We start from the raw sequence: 16,406 nt of genomic DNA, 5'->3' as shown, positions 1-16,406 counted from the left end.
TTCTGAAGGCATGAGAAAAGAGTGATTGTATATAGGAACCTTTGAAGCATGCTATATTTAGAGATATGTAAGGAAAATTAATGATATTTTATTCAATGATCTGTGAAAGAATCGGTTCAAGAAAAATATCAGAAAATCTGGTGGAATTTATTTGTCTCTTGTTAATTTTAAAACTTATATAATATAAAGATGTGAGGAAAATAATGATGAACAAGATTGTGAGAAATGAAAAGAATCTAGAACCAAATGTAAGAAAAAAAATTTATCGATTAGATTATATATAATCTCATTATTGTAATTGAAATGGAGACATGAATCTGGATTTAAAATTTCATTCATCACAATGAGTTGTTGAATGAGATTAAAATATAGTCTAATACAAAGACAGTGAAAATATAAACTGTTTGATATTGATATTCATTGTATATGTTAATTTTCACTGGTTCTTTTTAAGTAATATGAGGAATTTTTTACTGGATATCGGTTGTTGCAACTTAATTCAAATCAACTATATCATGTTATAGAATTTTTGTTGTAACGATATTTGTTGTGATTGTTATATCTGTAAAACCATAAGCCTTTTTTAAGAAATTGGAATATGGAATTTGGTTTTTGTTTTCTTTTTGGTCTTTTTGTTCTCACGTGAATGATTACTCTCTCTGTTTTCTAGGTTTAGGTTATTGTGTTCTTCCAGAATCTATTTTAAGAAATTTCTATGCTAGTTTCTTTGGACATTTTGCATATTATTATTGTTGTTATTGTATGGTTATATTATCATGTGCTAATTGTGATTAATTTACTTTTATGTTCTTGTCTGCAGAATTCCTTTTGTGGAGTCTACACATTCAGTTAGGAACGTGGATGGTGTTGTCTTATAAATTTAATAATGATTACATGTGATATAGATCCTGACGTTGTTCGATGGGGTCTCCAAGATCTACAAGTTTGTGTATTTGGCCATTCTGGTGCCAGTGGAAGTGTCATGCAGTATGACAAAGACGATAGTCAAACTGGATATATTAGAGAGGGTTATCAAGAACCTGAACCTGAACATGTAAATGTGGAGAATGATGTGGTTATCGCACATGCCCTTCAAGAGGAACTTTCGCGACTTGCTGCTGCAGAGGCATCTGGATTTAACAATCTTAGCCAAGATTCCATTCTTGCTCAAGATTGGAATGTTATTCCCGGAAGACAACATAGTTCTGGTAGTTGGAACTTCTGAAGTTGGCATTCTGACTCAATGCTTGTATTGGCTTTTATTAATGTACAAATGGTGCTATTGTATAGATCATGAACGTGGGCAGAAAATCATAGAAGATCTTAACCAAAGACGTGGAAATGAAGTTAATCATGGAAAGTCGGATTTAGATGATCCTATAATTAGTAGTTGCGAACAAGGTGGTGACTCTGGCATGGGAGACAAAATTTGTCAAGGTGAAGACATGTTGTGTATTGATATAATCGATCAGTCATCTGTTCTCGATGGTCAAGTAGAGAAGAGGTTGAATGACATGGTTGCTATTCCTGTAAGTACAGTCTTGGAAGGTTTTGTTATTTATTGGGATTCTCTTTCAATCTCTAGTTGATTTTATATTTATTATAATTTTGTTGCAGTCATTGTGTTTTTTAGTTAGGATTTGCCCATTTGTTTCTTTTTCTCTATTGTTTATTGAAAAAACATGTGTATAACATGTTTAGTTTAATGATGATTGCAATTTTGCAAATTGGTTACCAAATTTTCTGATGAATGTTATGAAATCTATATTTAAGTTGGTGTATGATTTGTGGTACACAATGTTGTGGAAATGGAAAGATCACTGTTTATCACGTGCTGAAATTAACTCATATGATATATTTCCTTTGTATAAACTTTGACGATTTGCATTGTCCAGCATGTACCTAAAATTAATGGAGAAATACCATCAGTTGATGAAGAAACTTCAGACCATCAAAGGCTGCTTAATAGGTTCGGCTTGAAAATTTCCTTTATGTAGTTAATGGCATATCTATTTTTTTTAAACTATTATTTTGTGGCAAATAAATTTCATCACCCTAACTATTTTCCATTGATGGAGGGGCCCTTTGCACCTTATTCCTTTTTTCTTTTAAAATAGTAGGATTATAAATTTATTTGTTAGGGGTTTTTTATTGTAATTTTGTAAAATGTTCCAACTCTTGTATTGGTCCATTTTAGTAATTATTTTTCCCCTTCCCTCAATCATTTTTTCGGTAGTATCTTTAGCCAACATGTTATTGATTAAGTTGTTTTACCAAAATGGTTCATTTTGTTTTTTTCTCCATTTTCTTAAAAGAAATACTTTTGCAGTAAATTTATTAGGTCAATTTTTTTCTGATTTTATAAATGTTATGTTTTAATAGCATTTTAATTTAGGATTAATTGTTTTACCATTCAGGTTGCAGTTGTATGGTCTGGTTGAGAATAAGGTTCAAGGAGACGGTAACTGTCAGGTTGGTTTTCATTTTATTTGTCCGGTAGAAAGATATGTAGTACTGGATAATAGTATGAACAGGTGCTTTCTCTTCTGAATTTGTGAGATATAGATCCCCACACATAAACATATTGGTTGAAAGGGGCCTTAATAAGGCATATGAACATATTGGATGTAGATTCTTTTGAAAACCTATTGTGCTAATAGATATAACATGAATTTCTTGCAGTACTTCACTGTTTGTAATATTCATGGTAATTCTGTAGTGTCTGCTTAGAGTTATTATAGGATGATGGAAATCAGGTCTTCTAGCAATCATTTTACAGTTCATAACTTAGTGGATGTGGTAAAAATGCTCAGTATTGAAATGTGAATAGTTTGGCCCCAAGTTTGTATGGACTTCTAAAGTAATGAAATGTGGAAAAATCCTTTTCATTTGTCTTCCTCACTGATTCTTTTCTATTTGGTTGAAAAGCTTTTATGTGTTTTAAAACCTTGCACAATAAGTATGGTGATTCTTCTGGTCATTAGTTACTCAGATTATGCATCCAACAAACTGAAGCACATGGAAATATATATATATATATATATATTTAGAGGAATTAGTTTGCAGTTCTCGGTTCCATTTAATTTGGCTTTATTTTCCAATTGAACTGATACACCATTTTACAAAATTTAGTTATGAAACTCTGTTGAGGGCTTATGTTCTCTAGAATATCGTCAGTGATTGATGCTTAACTTTTATTAAAGCAAAATTGAATTGATACACCATTTTACAAAATTTAGTTAAGACTGCGTAGCCTTGTAGTTTTTATTAGACCACTTTGTTATTACCTTAAGTAACTTTTCTTATTTCATATGTTCCAGTTTCGTTCATTATCAGATCAACTTTACCGTTCTCAAGATCACCACAAGTTTGTGAGGCAGCAAGTTGTTTACCAGGTTGGTTGGCTTTTTTGTAAGTTCCACTTTATTTTAGCTAATTTAGTTTCTTTGGCGCATGGTTCAACCTGTTGGTCTTATGTTTTTTTTACTCTCGTGATATGTTGATTTCATTAGCTTACATCGAATTCAGAGATTTACGGGGGTTATGTTCCAATGGCTTATGGTGACTATTTGAAGAAAATGAGCAAGTAAAAAATTCATTTCCGTTCTATGATTTGACTAGAAAACTTTCTAAGAACACTTTCATGCTTAGTATAGTTATTTCCATTGATGAAGCAGGAATGGTGAATGGGGTGATCACGTTACCTTGCAAGCAGCTGCAGATTTGGTATGTCAATGACCAAACTCTCTAATTTCTAACGTGGTTTTACTACTTTTTTCCAAGAGACTGTTGAATTGCAAGGACTTGAATCTATACCATAACTTTTGTACCACCATAAGGCTTAAACTTCGTTAGTATGTGAAATGTTTTTTTCTTTTACACAACGTTTTATGAATATTTTCCACTTCAGTTCTATATGGATGTTTAGCTTCTGAAAGAAATACTTACATGTACCTGTGCTGGTGAACTCAGTTATCACAAGGAAAATTATCTGAGAGCAAAGTTTTGTTCACATTGTCTAAATAGATGAAAATGGTCACAATTTGTGGACTATGTTACTCCAAGTCTTTATTTTTCTTGAAATTCCAATGTCTGACACCTGTGTCCAACTTCCAAGGTCTCTTAGAGTATATGGGAATCTTGGAAAAAATTGAACACATCTGTGTTGGACACATACCCATGTTAGACATACACCTGAGTCCAACATCCGTATCCAACCTCCAAGGACTATCCGAATACATGGAAATCTTCGAAAAAATTGTATATGCTTGTGTTGGACGCATACCCATGTTAGACACACCTGAATCCAAGTAATTTATTTTGTGTCTCATTCCTATTCGTTAGATTCTTAAGGCTTTCAAGCTTGGGTAATAAAATATATCCCATAGTATAAAATATACCATGCAATTTAAAGTTCTATTGTAGAAAGTATTGGACTTTATTTATTTATTTATTTATTTATTTTTGCAATTACTAATTGTGAAATGATTTAGTTTGTAGCTTCATGCACGGTATGCTTGACGAGTTTCTATGAAGAGCGATTTTTACAGATATATGTAAATAAAATTAAGACTTAACATTTCATATCTTGGAATGTTTTTGCAATAACAGTTTTGTATATTCTGGTCTGGACCATTTAATAGATAACTAATGTAAATTTTCTGTTTGATTGCAGTATGGCGTAAAGATATTTGTATTAACTTCCTTTAAGGATACATGCTATATTGAGATCCTTCCACATCATCCAAAGTCTGAACGAAGTAAGATCTCAATGCTTTACATCCCTATCTTTTTATTGGGTTTATTATTGGAAGTGGTAATAATATAATTAGATCATGGTTCTTATAGGTAAGATGTTCAGGCATTGGTTTTTAAAATTTCAAGGGAAATATTCAGGTTATAATACTTGTTTCTTGCACATACAATATTTTCTGCTGTATAAAAACGAAAAACCACAAATTCAGATATGTAAAAGAAAAGTATACAAGTGTTCTCTCTTAGTGAACGGCATTGGTTGTGGAATTCGTGGATCCTTAATCTTACTGATCTTTATATAAACTACATTTGTATGCAGTTTTGTGAGATTTTCTTTCTCACACCATGATCCATTTGTACTCCTTGAATTTGTGTAAAATAGTATTTTTGAGTTGTCTGCATTTGCTGTAAATTATAGTACTGTGTAGTTGTTTAGAGATTTCCATCATGAATCTAGGACTGAGAATAGCACCATCGAGGAACTCCACCTTGTAGAATTGGATTACGTAGTGCTATATTTGTCTAACATGGCCGTTCTGGATGTTTGATTTTGTGTGTACTTCACTTAATACTCACTTCCATTTTGCTTGTTTGTGTGTGGTGATTTTGCAGTTATTTTCTTGAGTTTCTGGGCTGAGGTGCACTATAATTCGATTTATCCTGAAGAAGGTAACCCTAAACACATCAACATGCATCTATTTGAACTTCATTGTGATTCTTAATTTAACCCGAGTAGGATACCTAATATTCGGACATGGGTATAAGGTATAATCACCCCAAGTATCCTGAAAAACTTCAAAAAAAAAGAAAAGAAGTTGGTGTTCTCAACCGTGCCAGACATGTACTAGTATTCAAGATTTATTTTTTCTCATCATACAAGATCATGTAGTTATTAACTTATTATCATATTCATATTCATATTGAGCGGAGTTATTTACAAATCATGGCCCATTGACACAATATTTTACGTTTTACGTCTAATGTCCAGAACAACCGATGCTAGAGAGCAAGAAAAGGAAAAAATGGTGGATACTTTGAAGGGAGGATGGCTAACCATGTCGACCATAAATTTAGATATAAACCTCTTCCAAAGGGCATTTTATATGGCTTCTGGTCTCTTTCAAAAGGTTGTAGATTTCCTTTGGGGATGGCTTTAGTCTGCTTTTGCTAGTAGTACCTTGGAGAAAGGTGCAACTAACTATTCTTTTTTTCTTTGTACATGCAATTTTCATGTGTGTATATATGTGACCTTTTCGAAACCCTTTTACTTTATTTTCTAATTTTCCAATTGGTGTTAGGGAAGTAGTTTAACAGCATAGCATCTTCATTGTAAGTTCGTTGTGGTTCTCTGATTCCTTCTGTTTATTTATTTATTTATTTATTCTTACAAAGTAATTGAATTCTGGAGGCATGCAAATGTAATCATGATCCGCTAAATCTTATATCTGAACATGAAAGGTTAATAGAGACAGAAAAAATGTCCTTAAAACTCACGAGGTACATTCATTTTCTATCAATCATTAACAACCAAATATGCTCTGTGGCCACTAATCGCCTCAGCCTGTTTCTTGCTCTCTTCGTAACTGTAATACTAAAACCATTATCAGTTGAAAACAAGTGCGACCAACACTGTAAGCAAATCAAACTATCAAAGTGCACCATTACCAGATACAAGCATGCGTCCGATATGCAGTTTTTGTGTTCAATTTTTTCATGTACTTGTAGTTGTAGCACTGAAGAATATGGGTTGAAAAAAATGAACAGCTTGAATGTAGAAATTATGTTTTCCAAAGAAATGATACTAACCTGTATTATTAGCCTTTTCTGGAGAGTTGACGTTGAATCGAAACATGCATAAAGGAATAATCAGTTCAGCTCAATCATAAACTCATAACTATATAAATATAGCAGATCATGCGTGTATTAGAAGAGATCCAATAGTGGGAAGTGCAAAAACATAAAATAAAATAAAAATCTCAAGATTCAAGGATAGGGTAACTGTATGTTAGATGCTTTTCTTTCTCTGTTTAAGAGTATCAGATACATGCACATGTACGATACACGTGCATACAATTTCTTCTAAGCCTTTTCATATATTCTAAAGGTCTTTGGAGTATCATATCCTCATATTTGTATCCGAAAATGTGTTAGGCACAAGTATTTCAAGAAAATTGAAGTTGGAGTATCAGATGAAGAAATGATAAGAATTCAGAAAAGCGGCTGCTCGACTCCGTCATCTGTCATCCGTAGTAACAAGGATTAGAAGAAAGGAGCCGAGCATATGAACATCATGAGATGCTGAATTCCTTCAAACTAGCTGTAAACTATTGATGACATTTTTAGTTACATAGTTCCATGGAATGATGAAGAAAACAACTCTTTCTACACTAAACGAGTCGAGAGATCATGGTCTTAATGAATGGTAGGAAAAGATTCATATCCCCCAATGGACTTCAAATTAAAGCCACAACAGGGAGAAACACTTGTATACAGCTTATGGATTTTGCAATGAGATGCATGAGGTTGATCTCCTAAATCTCTCTATCAACTTGAGCCAAAAATCTCCCAAGTACACTCCTTTTGACAGATGAAAAAGTTAATAACAAAAAAGGGGTTATACGTCCAACTACACATGTAGGAACATAGATGCATTTATAGTTACACGTTCCAGATGTTGAATGTGTCCAACATGGAAATATTCAGTTTTCCAAAGTTTTTCTAAGCATTTAAAGGATATTCAGAAGTCTTTGGAAGGTCATTTTTACATATCCATATTTGAATGTACACCATGAGTATTTCAAGAAAAATGCAGAATTCAAATGACAAACCAGAATGATTTGACACACAAGGGAACCACGCTAGGTTCGTTGTGATAGACCGGACTAATAGTGTCAGAGTTTAAAAAGGAACTTATCTAACCTCGGATAGTAATCAGCTGCCAATTTTTCCAATTTCGGCTTCAAATATATACATTCTCTGCACCAGCTTGCCATCCTTCAAGTTCAATCTACTTTGTTTTAGGATCAAACTCGAAATATCAATAAGAAAATGGAACGCTAAAACATGTTGATCTGGATTCTACAACGAGAAAGACTTTTTGGAAATTAATTTCAATGCTCAATGGATCTCTAAAACAACTTTGATCAAACTCGAAATCTCAATGCTTAGAATGATAACATTAAATGGGAAAGGATTAATTCCAAAATAAGTACCCAAACTATACCAATTTTCCCAAATAGGTACCTAAACTAATTTTCTTCTCATCCAGGTGCCTAACGTTACGATCATTACCTATTTAGGTGCTCGGGTCGTCAACGGCGCTAATTTCCACCGTTAAGTGATACGTGTCATAATCTGGTGATTATGAATCTTTTAAAATAAAAATAGTAAAAATATTATGATAATTATAAAAAATACTAACTTTTCTTATATTATAAAACAACCCAAAAATCCCAAATCATAACCTTAATCCGCCGTTGCTGCCCTTTCTGACCACGACCACCGCCATCGACATAGTCCCTACCATCCTCCTACACATACACTGTCATATTTTTCGTCGATTGGCCGTATGAATCACGTGGAATCGCAATTTTAATTCTAGCGTTCGAGCAATTTAAAACGTTGATTCATTGTAGATAAGCTGTCGACCGATCATGATTTCATGGGAGTTTTGGTTGCCGAGAGGAGGGGAGGTCGGGTGGAACTTCGTCGATGGATGATGTGGGTTTAGGGGTTAAAATGGAGGTTTTCAAAGTTTTGAATTTATTTCAAAATTTGTGTTTTTTTTAAATATATAATTTTAATTTTTTTAATTTTAAATAAAAATTTTAAAATTACCAAGTTGTGAAATGTGTCTTTTAACGGGAAATTAACACCGTTACCAGCCAAGACACCTAAATAAGTAACGTTTATAAAGTTAGACATCTGAATGTGACGAAAATTAGTTTATGCATCTATTTGAAAAAAACGATATAGTTTGAGCACTTATTTTGATATTAAGCCTATAAAGAAATCCGATTCTCAACAAAGCCTTTCGTGCGTTGGCCGGAAAAATTAAACTCTTTCTCCGATGCATCAAACGACAAAATAAAGCATACAAATTCATATCAAATCAAAGAATAATCAAACCAAAGAATAATCTAAGACTCCTCAAGTTGTTGAGCTTCAGCAATGACTCTATCAAATTGACTCTCACTGGAAATTTGCCGCAATTCAACTGTCAATGGCGCAACATCCAACTGTTCCAAATTCCCTCCTCCTCTCCAAGCACTAATGATTCCAAATTCCCCCACCCCACAAACCCATTAATTTCTCATCAAAACCAATGTTTTCTCTTCAGAAAAAACCCATCAAAGCTGGAAGATGGGATTTTCAAAAAAGGTGCTGAAAAAAAGGAGAGTTGTCCCCAAGAAAATTGGAATTTGTCAAAGTTCTGAGGGATGGAGAGAAGCTAAGGTGAATGATTTTTTGGTTTTATTGGTGGTTTCCAGGAAAAACACAAAAGTTGCATATCTAACTCAATCAAGAGAAAAAAAAATGCACAAGTCAAACCTTGAGTAACGGAAGTAAAAACAGAAATGGATGGTTAAGGAAAATGAAGGGAATACCTGCGTGAGGATGGTAAGGGACTCATTTAGGCATTCCTATCCTCAGTCAACTACTCAACTGTCCCTTCTATAGAATGACTTCATTGTCAATTTTAATGACAAGGATATGGGAAATGTTGTGCCAATCTTTTCCCTTCTCCTCCTGGCAATGTTCCTTCAGCAATGGACAAGTCACAATGAAGAGATACAAAAGAGAACGTGGGAGCATCTTTGTTGGCGCTTGGAGCTTTGGACAATGGTAGATATACAATCGTTGAAGGGATGTGAGGTGTTGAAAGCCCTTAAAGTCCAAAGACTTAAGATTTGGAAGATCAGAGATAGTGAGAGATGTAAGCGAAGAGGGCAGATTTTCATCCGGAAAACTCTTCATCTCTAACTCTGTATCTGAGACTTCGAAATATGTAAGTGAAGGGTGTGTTTGCAAACAACGTTCCCTTTTCGCGACCAACCCCGCAATGATCTTATCACTTCCGAAGATAGTGATGTATTTTAATTTGGAGGGCAAACCTTCTTCTGGAAATGACTATTTCTGACAATCTCCTATTGCCAACATCACAAGGGATGGGAAGACGGACTGCATTTGCTCTGGCAATGATTTTAAACTTGGACAATCCCAAAGACGAAGTTTGGTCAAATTCGTGATGAGCAATCCGCCTTGGGTTTGAAAAGATATAAAATCTTGGCACGAATGTATACTCAAAGAACTGAGGCTTGCTAGATGCTGCTGGTGAGAGTCCTTTGAAGCACAAATGAAGTTCAAGTCTTCACATCCCTAGAAAGAAACATTATTTAACATAGGGAATGATCCTAATGGGAAAGATTCTAGCGGATGACACTTCTTGCTTCTTATCTGCAAGGATTTAAGGGATGTAAACAACAAGGATTTGGAACAATTCAAGACTTTGCAGCTTATGATGCACAATTGCTTCAGCCTAATAGGCACACTAGAGTCGGGAAGGGATGCGATACCAGAACAATCCCGCATGGACAACTTTTCAAGATGAGTGCATTGTTGCAACATCTGTTCCAATATGGAACTGTCAATATTTGAATCTATGATCACCAACTCTCGAAGCCGGCAGGGCAATGGCTCCAATTGCAATGCATTGCATTTTTCTAACTTTAGTTTGAAAAGGCTTGGTGCTGTTGGAAGCGAGCCTCCAAGCTTCTCACAATCTTGGAACAGCTTCTTAGGAACAGCTCTTGCAAAAGAGAGAAAACTTCATCACTCGAACAAAACCATTCTTCCCACTCTGCCATATCCTCAAAGCATAGAATTTCAAGAGATCCAAATGATTTATCTGAAGCGTGCCCATTCCCGTAGAACTCATCACCCACTGTTACCACTCCGCTGAACCTAGAAATAAGGAGAGATTTGAGAGATTATAATTGCCCAAGTGATGGCAAGGAAATGCAAAATTTACAATTCCATAACTCCAAAGATACGACATTTGAGAGATCCAACGTTAAAGTTTGCAAATTACTCCATGTCTCATCAAGGTTTTTGAATTTAACCAACGTTAAAGTTTGCAAATTATACAGTGTACTCAAAGAGTTCGGCAACCTTCTAATCGATGTTTCTGAGAGATCCAGACTTCGCAGATGCTTCAGATTACCAATTTCTTCTGGTAATTCACCGATATTTTCGTACTTGGCCAAAGAAAGCACTCGAAAGCTTGATTTAACCAGCAAATCATGAATTAGCACATTGCTAGCATAAGAAGACCTCATGTTTAGGAATGTACTTAAACCTTTTGCCTTAACCTTTTGCTTTAGGTAAAGCCTCAAATTTCTTTTGCACATCATATTCTTCTTGGACATTGGATAAATGACGAGTTTTTTCACATAACCACCACCACCTTCAGGTAATCTCTTGAATTTCTTTCGCACATCATATTTTCTTGGACACAGGACAGGTGACGAGCCCTTTCAATTACTTCACATGAACCACCACTACCTTCCAATCTGCAAACAAATTCTCCAGTGATGGATTTAGCCAAGTCACTAATTAGATCATGTATGACAAAACCACTTTTCTTCCCCTTCCATTGTTGAAAAATGACCTCAATCTCAAATCTCTGAAGTACTCGTTACCTCGATCTTCTGCATCACCATTGTTTTTGGAAAACTCTAAAAGACCTTCAGCCATTCATAAATGAATGAGCTCTTCTTTATGGAATTCATAATCTTTAGGAAAAATAGAATAATACGCAAAACAACGTTTCAAATGTGAAGGAAGATAATAGTAACTCAATCTAAATGCCGGAAGAATATTGGATGCATCATCTGGTAGTATGTCCCAAAAGTTGCTATGTAATAGTTTACTCCAATCATCAGGGTCTAATTTACAACGCAGAAGACCTCCAAGTGTTTTTGCAGCCAAAGGGAGACCATTGCATCTATTAACGATCGCTTTACCGATTTCCATCATATTTGGATGTTTGCTGGGGCTGGTAGCATCAAATGCATGATTTACAAACAACTTCCAACAATCATCATCTGATAAGACATCAAGATAATAAGTCGGAACGTTCCTCACGATTGCTGCTACATTATCATCACAGGTTGTCACAATAATCTTACTATTCTTGGCACCAAAAGTGAAAGGACTTGAAAGCTCTTTCCAATGAACATAATTCTGGTTCCAAACATAATAAGAAATAGCGGATGAGAAAAGATAATAAGAAATCAGATTTTCAACAAAGCATTCACAATTTTTCTGCAAAATCTAATTTTATGGAATTCAACCAAAAAAAAAAACAGAGAAATCCATATAAAACTGACTCGCAACAAATTTGCAGCTGTTCTACTGTCAACTGCGCATCATCCAACTCTTCATCTCTCCAAGCCCATTGATTTTCACTTCGAAGGAAACCCATCACAGCTTGAACATGGAATTTTCAAACAGGTTGCAGAAAAAAACCAGAATTGTGTTCTGGAAAATTGGAATTAATCAAGGTTTTGAGAAAAGGGGAGAATCGTGAGGAGAAGCGCTGAGAAATCATTGGAGTAGATGCTGGATTTATTTCTAAAAGGTTTCAGGAATTTTCAGGGAGGGTTAGTTAGATATAGATACAGATATCAACACATAGGATGAATAATTGAAGTACTAATTTTTATTTTAACATATAACAATTTAAATAGGATTATATTAACAAAAAATACAGTACAAATACCTTATTGGAATACAAGTCTACCATCAACCTCCAGAGGCCAACAACTGCTAGTTGTATTGAAGATTAAAGAACTAATTAGTTCTTAACTTTTATCCTTCTTAATAAATTAATTATGTCCAACGTGAACACATATTTAGATATATTTGTTTAATTTGACATTCAATTTTATTGAAAATTTTTAGTGAGTAATCAATACCTATTCAAGCCTATCTGAACTGGAAATATTTTCTTCTTTCACATGACTCAATACATGAATCAACTCTTGGATAAATCATGAGGGATATAACAAATATTTCTATATAATTTGATTAATACCAATTGAAAGAATAGTGATGATAGAAATTCAAACAAATTGATTTCTTATTCCCTACCATATCATTCATCATATATATATATATATATATATATACATACATACATACACAGAGTTACATCTCCGTTAATTTCTTCCTTACATAACCTTTAAACTTCATCATCTACCTACATATATAGTTAGTTTGAAGGACACTATGTATATACTATACCCAACACGAACGAACTTCATATATGATCAAATTTCTCATGGTCTGGTCGAAACATATGAAGTCATTGAACATATTGTCAAATTGAAAGTACGATCATTTATATACCGACTAGGTGATGATGTACGATGAAACCCTTTAGGCAAGCAACCCTTCACGTCTTGTTTATGAAAACCATGTTCCATTCCAGGTTTTAGATAGAATGTGACCAAATCTTGAGCTTTGGATACTAATGGTCTCGTGGCACTTGCAGCTACAATTCCAGAACTCGATCTGGTTATCCGAGATGAGGGAGATAAAAGAAGGAAGATGTAGAAGAAAAACATGATGAATAAGAAAGTGGTTGACATTGTTGGTTTGTGGAAGATAGTTCTCCGATGGGGAATCGAAGCAGGGGTTGGGTTTAAATAGGGTAGTGAGGCTATGTGATAGCTAAGCAATATGATAGCTGGTCATAGTACAAGCTGATGCGTTGGACAATGGGAGAGTTTTGCTTATGTACAATGCAAAGTGATGAAGCTCGTGCATTCCATTAACCACTCTCTTCTTCGATTTCAATTGGCTATCGGCTCGTCAAAAGTCAACCACTTTCCCATTGCATTAATTCCTTCGTTAACCACTGTAAACTATTTGACCTGAAGCTTAGGTTCTTTAATTAGATTACTGCACTAATTAATTTTTTTAATCAATTATATTTAATCGAGTTTTATAGAAAATTTATTATGAGAGAAACATTCTCAATTTACTTTATTCACTTCCCAAACATATTAACTATCTTTGTACATTTTTTTTCTTTTATGAAATTTAGAAAAAAAAAAAAAAGGAAAGAATGTGTCAAACATTGTCCCATGACCTTATCAACTTGGAGATGTCAACGTTCGGGATCATATACGTGGAGAGTTTTGAATGGCCCACGTGGAAGTAGTAGCTTACCAAGTTCAGCTAGCCTTGGTTTAATTACAATACAATACCTTTAGACGTCATCTCCTTCATACTATCTATCTTAATCTTAAGCCACGTGTCAGTAAATGTCGATAAAATGTAGAAAAGGTGAAAGATTTTGAGGGGGTTGGGCAACATGCAAAATCTCAACTGCTTCCCACAAATCTACTTTAAAAGAACCCCCCCATCGAGGGGAAAATATAGATTGATGTGGCAGATTGTTGGGGTTCACAGATTCCACTTTTTTCTCAATCAAATAATTTGAAGCATTGCAATCTCATTGGGTATTTATGGCATCTGTTGGACCACATTGATCATAGGATGAACAAGATTAACACAGTAGAGATAAAACTGTAAGGTTTGTAAGTTCTATCTTAATAGTCATTCACCCTTTTCTTCCCGTCTTACATCACATAGAATGGATAAGTTCATGTGCAATAATAGTATTACCTGCAATGACAGTTCTAAAAAATTTAAGATTAAAATTTTAATTTTTTTTAAAAGTAACTGGGATGCAAAAAAAATATTTTTTTCTTTTTTTTTTCTTAACATATTAAACTAAATTTAATATTTTTTTTAAAATAATAGGAATACACTTGACTCTTATGGGACTTAGTGTATTCGCCTTTTGATTATCGGTTATATTTCTATCAAGGAAAAAGAATGGTTGGTTAGGAAGTACTTATTTAGACTAAATCCGTCACATTGAAGATATCCAGAAACTTGCTTGTGAATCTGGCATGAGGCATTATATGGTATTGAAATTTATCTAAAAGCATAATGGAAAAGATTCTTGAGCAGGAAGAATTGCATTGGAAACAGAAGTTCCGTAATGAATGGATTGAACAGAATGACCGAAATACAAGATATTTTCACTGTAATACCATGACTCGACGAAACTTTAACAAAATCTATGCTGTTAATATTTGTGATGAGTTCTGGTGTTATGATGACGATAGACTACATGAGGAGGCTCTTTCTTTCTTTCTTTCAAAATCTCTAGAGGGGTGGATGCACTAAGCTCCTAGGGATAAGTGTATCCCTAAGAAAATATGTGAAATTTAATTTAATAGGTCAAATAAAATAATAGTAATAATAATAAAATTACATGCTTATTAATTTCAAGTAGGTGAGGCAGTTATTTCCATGAGCTTCAAGGCATACAATCGTCTCAATTGACACGCATGGGCTCTGAAGGATATATGTTTGGGGATCATGCCCTCCCAGATTGCTACGCCGGAAGAATATACTATAATATTTTTCAATAAGAAATTTTTTAATTTCATTAAAAAAAATTAAATCTGGAACATGATTAAACGTGAGATTGGTATTTAGTTGGGATGAGTTGGATTTGATATGCATGTGTTTTCAATGGGATTAACAGAAGAATATTATATATTCTTGACAAATATTCTTTGTATTTGATTCTTATTTTTTAATAATTAAATAAAACAAAGTTTCTTACATATAATAATTTGAAATTTTTTATTGTAGTATGTAACCAAAATAATTATTTTAGTCAATTTTTTTGAGAAATATAGTCACAAAATAAATAAATAAATAAATAAATACTATCGTACGCATATGTTTTTGTCACCAAAAAAAATTCCAACATTCTAACAATAAATTAAGTGAAACCCTAAACAAAATTAATATTTGTGTTGCATAATGATTTATTCAGGTTCCAAAATTCATCAATATACACCCAAAATTTCGTCTGTGAATGCATAAAAAGGTTGGCCATATGCTAGCAAATTGATTTACCATATTACCCGCAAATAAATATATCTTTTTTAATATGCTAAATTCCAATATACAAGTTGTAAGATTAAGATTTAATAAACTAATAATTTGAGTATAAACATTTTAACAAGAAGATTTAAAAATTTTGAATTAAAAAATAATAATATTCTACGCGTGAGATAATTACTAATACTATATACAAACAATGACACTAAAGAATTATAATAAAGAAGAATTTAAAAAGTGATGTCAGAATTCGGTGCCATAAATGTTTTGTTAATTTTTTTTTGGGTAATTGTAATTTTAGTCATTGTATTTTTTAGGGTATTTATAAGATTAATCCCTAAGCTTCAACTATAAATACCCTAGCTCATTTAGCTTCAAAATCATCCCAAATCGTTTCTTTCTCTCAATACTAGAGAGCTTGCTTATGAGTAGTAAGTGTTATGTAAACACCTGCAAATTTTCTCTCTTAGTAAAAGATTTGCAGCAGTCCGGAGACGTATGCATAATTGACTGAACTCCGATATCAATTTCGGGTATTATTTTTTCGTTTTTATTTCGTATTCTCACTAATCTGGTTATAGTGAAATTACTTGTTTACTCGTTTATTTCCCAACAACTGGTATCAAAGCTTTTGGTTGTGAATTTTGTCAATTTTT

At 33.6% G+C, this 16,406-nt stretch overlaps 1 protein-coding gene and 1 long non-coding RNA gene across 3 annotated transcripts; one reads left to right on the top strand and one right to left on the bottom strand.

Annotated features, from left to right (window-relative positions):
- Nucleotides 1-811: 811 nt before the first annotated feature.
- LOC120157788 (OVARIAN TUMOR DOMAIN-containing deubiquitinating enzyme 9-like) lies at nucleotides 812-6,146 on the top strand. Of its 2 annotated transcripts, none has more exons than XM_039168809.1 (10): nucleotides 812-1,208; nucleotides 1,291-1,529; nucleotides 1,896-1,969; nucleotides 2,418-2,472; nucleotides 3,321-3,395; nucleotides 3,513-3,586; nucleotides 3,675-3,726; nucleotides 4,676-4,760; nucleotides 5,368-5,424; nucleotides 5,744-6,146. In XM_039168809.1, exons 1-10 carry the CDS (start codon nucleotides 887-889, stop codon nucleotides 5,791-5,793), a joined length of 1,083 nt encoding a protein of 360 aa, XP_039024740.1. In that variant the 5' UTR covers nucleotides 812-886; the 3' UTR covers nucleotides 5,794-6,146. The 2 variants fall into 2 exon arrangements, with proteins under 2 accessions (XP_039024740.1, XP_039024741.1); XM_039168810.1 differs by having other exon boundaries at nucleotides 821-1,208; nucleotides 3,678-3,726.
- A 1,467-nt stretch (nucleotides 6,147-7,613) lies between these two features.
- On the bottom strand, nucleotides 7,614-12,384 carry LOC120157827. The gene is made up of 3 exons (XR_005519173.1): nucleotides 12,147-12,384; nucleotides 8,884-12,000; nucleotides 7,614-7,749 (listed from the first exon to the last, which is right to left on the bottom strand). It is a non-coding gene; the product is annotated as an uncharacterized LOC120157827 (long non-coding RNA).
- Nucleotides 12,385-16,406: the final 4,022 nt, after the last annotated feature.

This window comes from Hibiscus syriacus, unplaced genomic scaffold, assembly GCF_006381635.1.
Source record: "Hibiscus syriacus cultivar Baekdansim isolate YM2019G1 unplaced genomic scaffold, ASM638163v2 tig00111276_pilon, whole genome shotgun sequence".
In the NCBI taxonomy this organism is placed as follows: domain Eukaryota; kingdom Viridiplantae; phylum Streptophyta; class Magnoliopsida; order Malvales; family Malvaceae; genus Hibiscus; species Hibiscus syriacus.
Note: the sequence above shows the minus strand (reverse complement) of the source record. Positions and strands in the feature narration are given on the sequence as shown.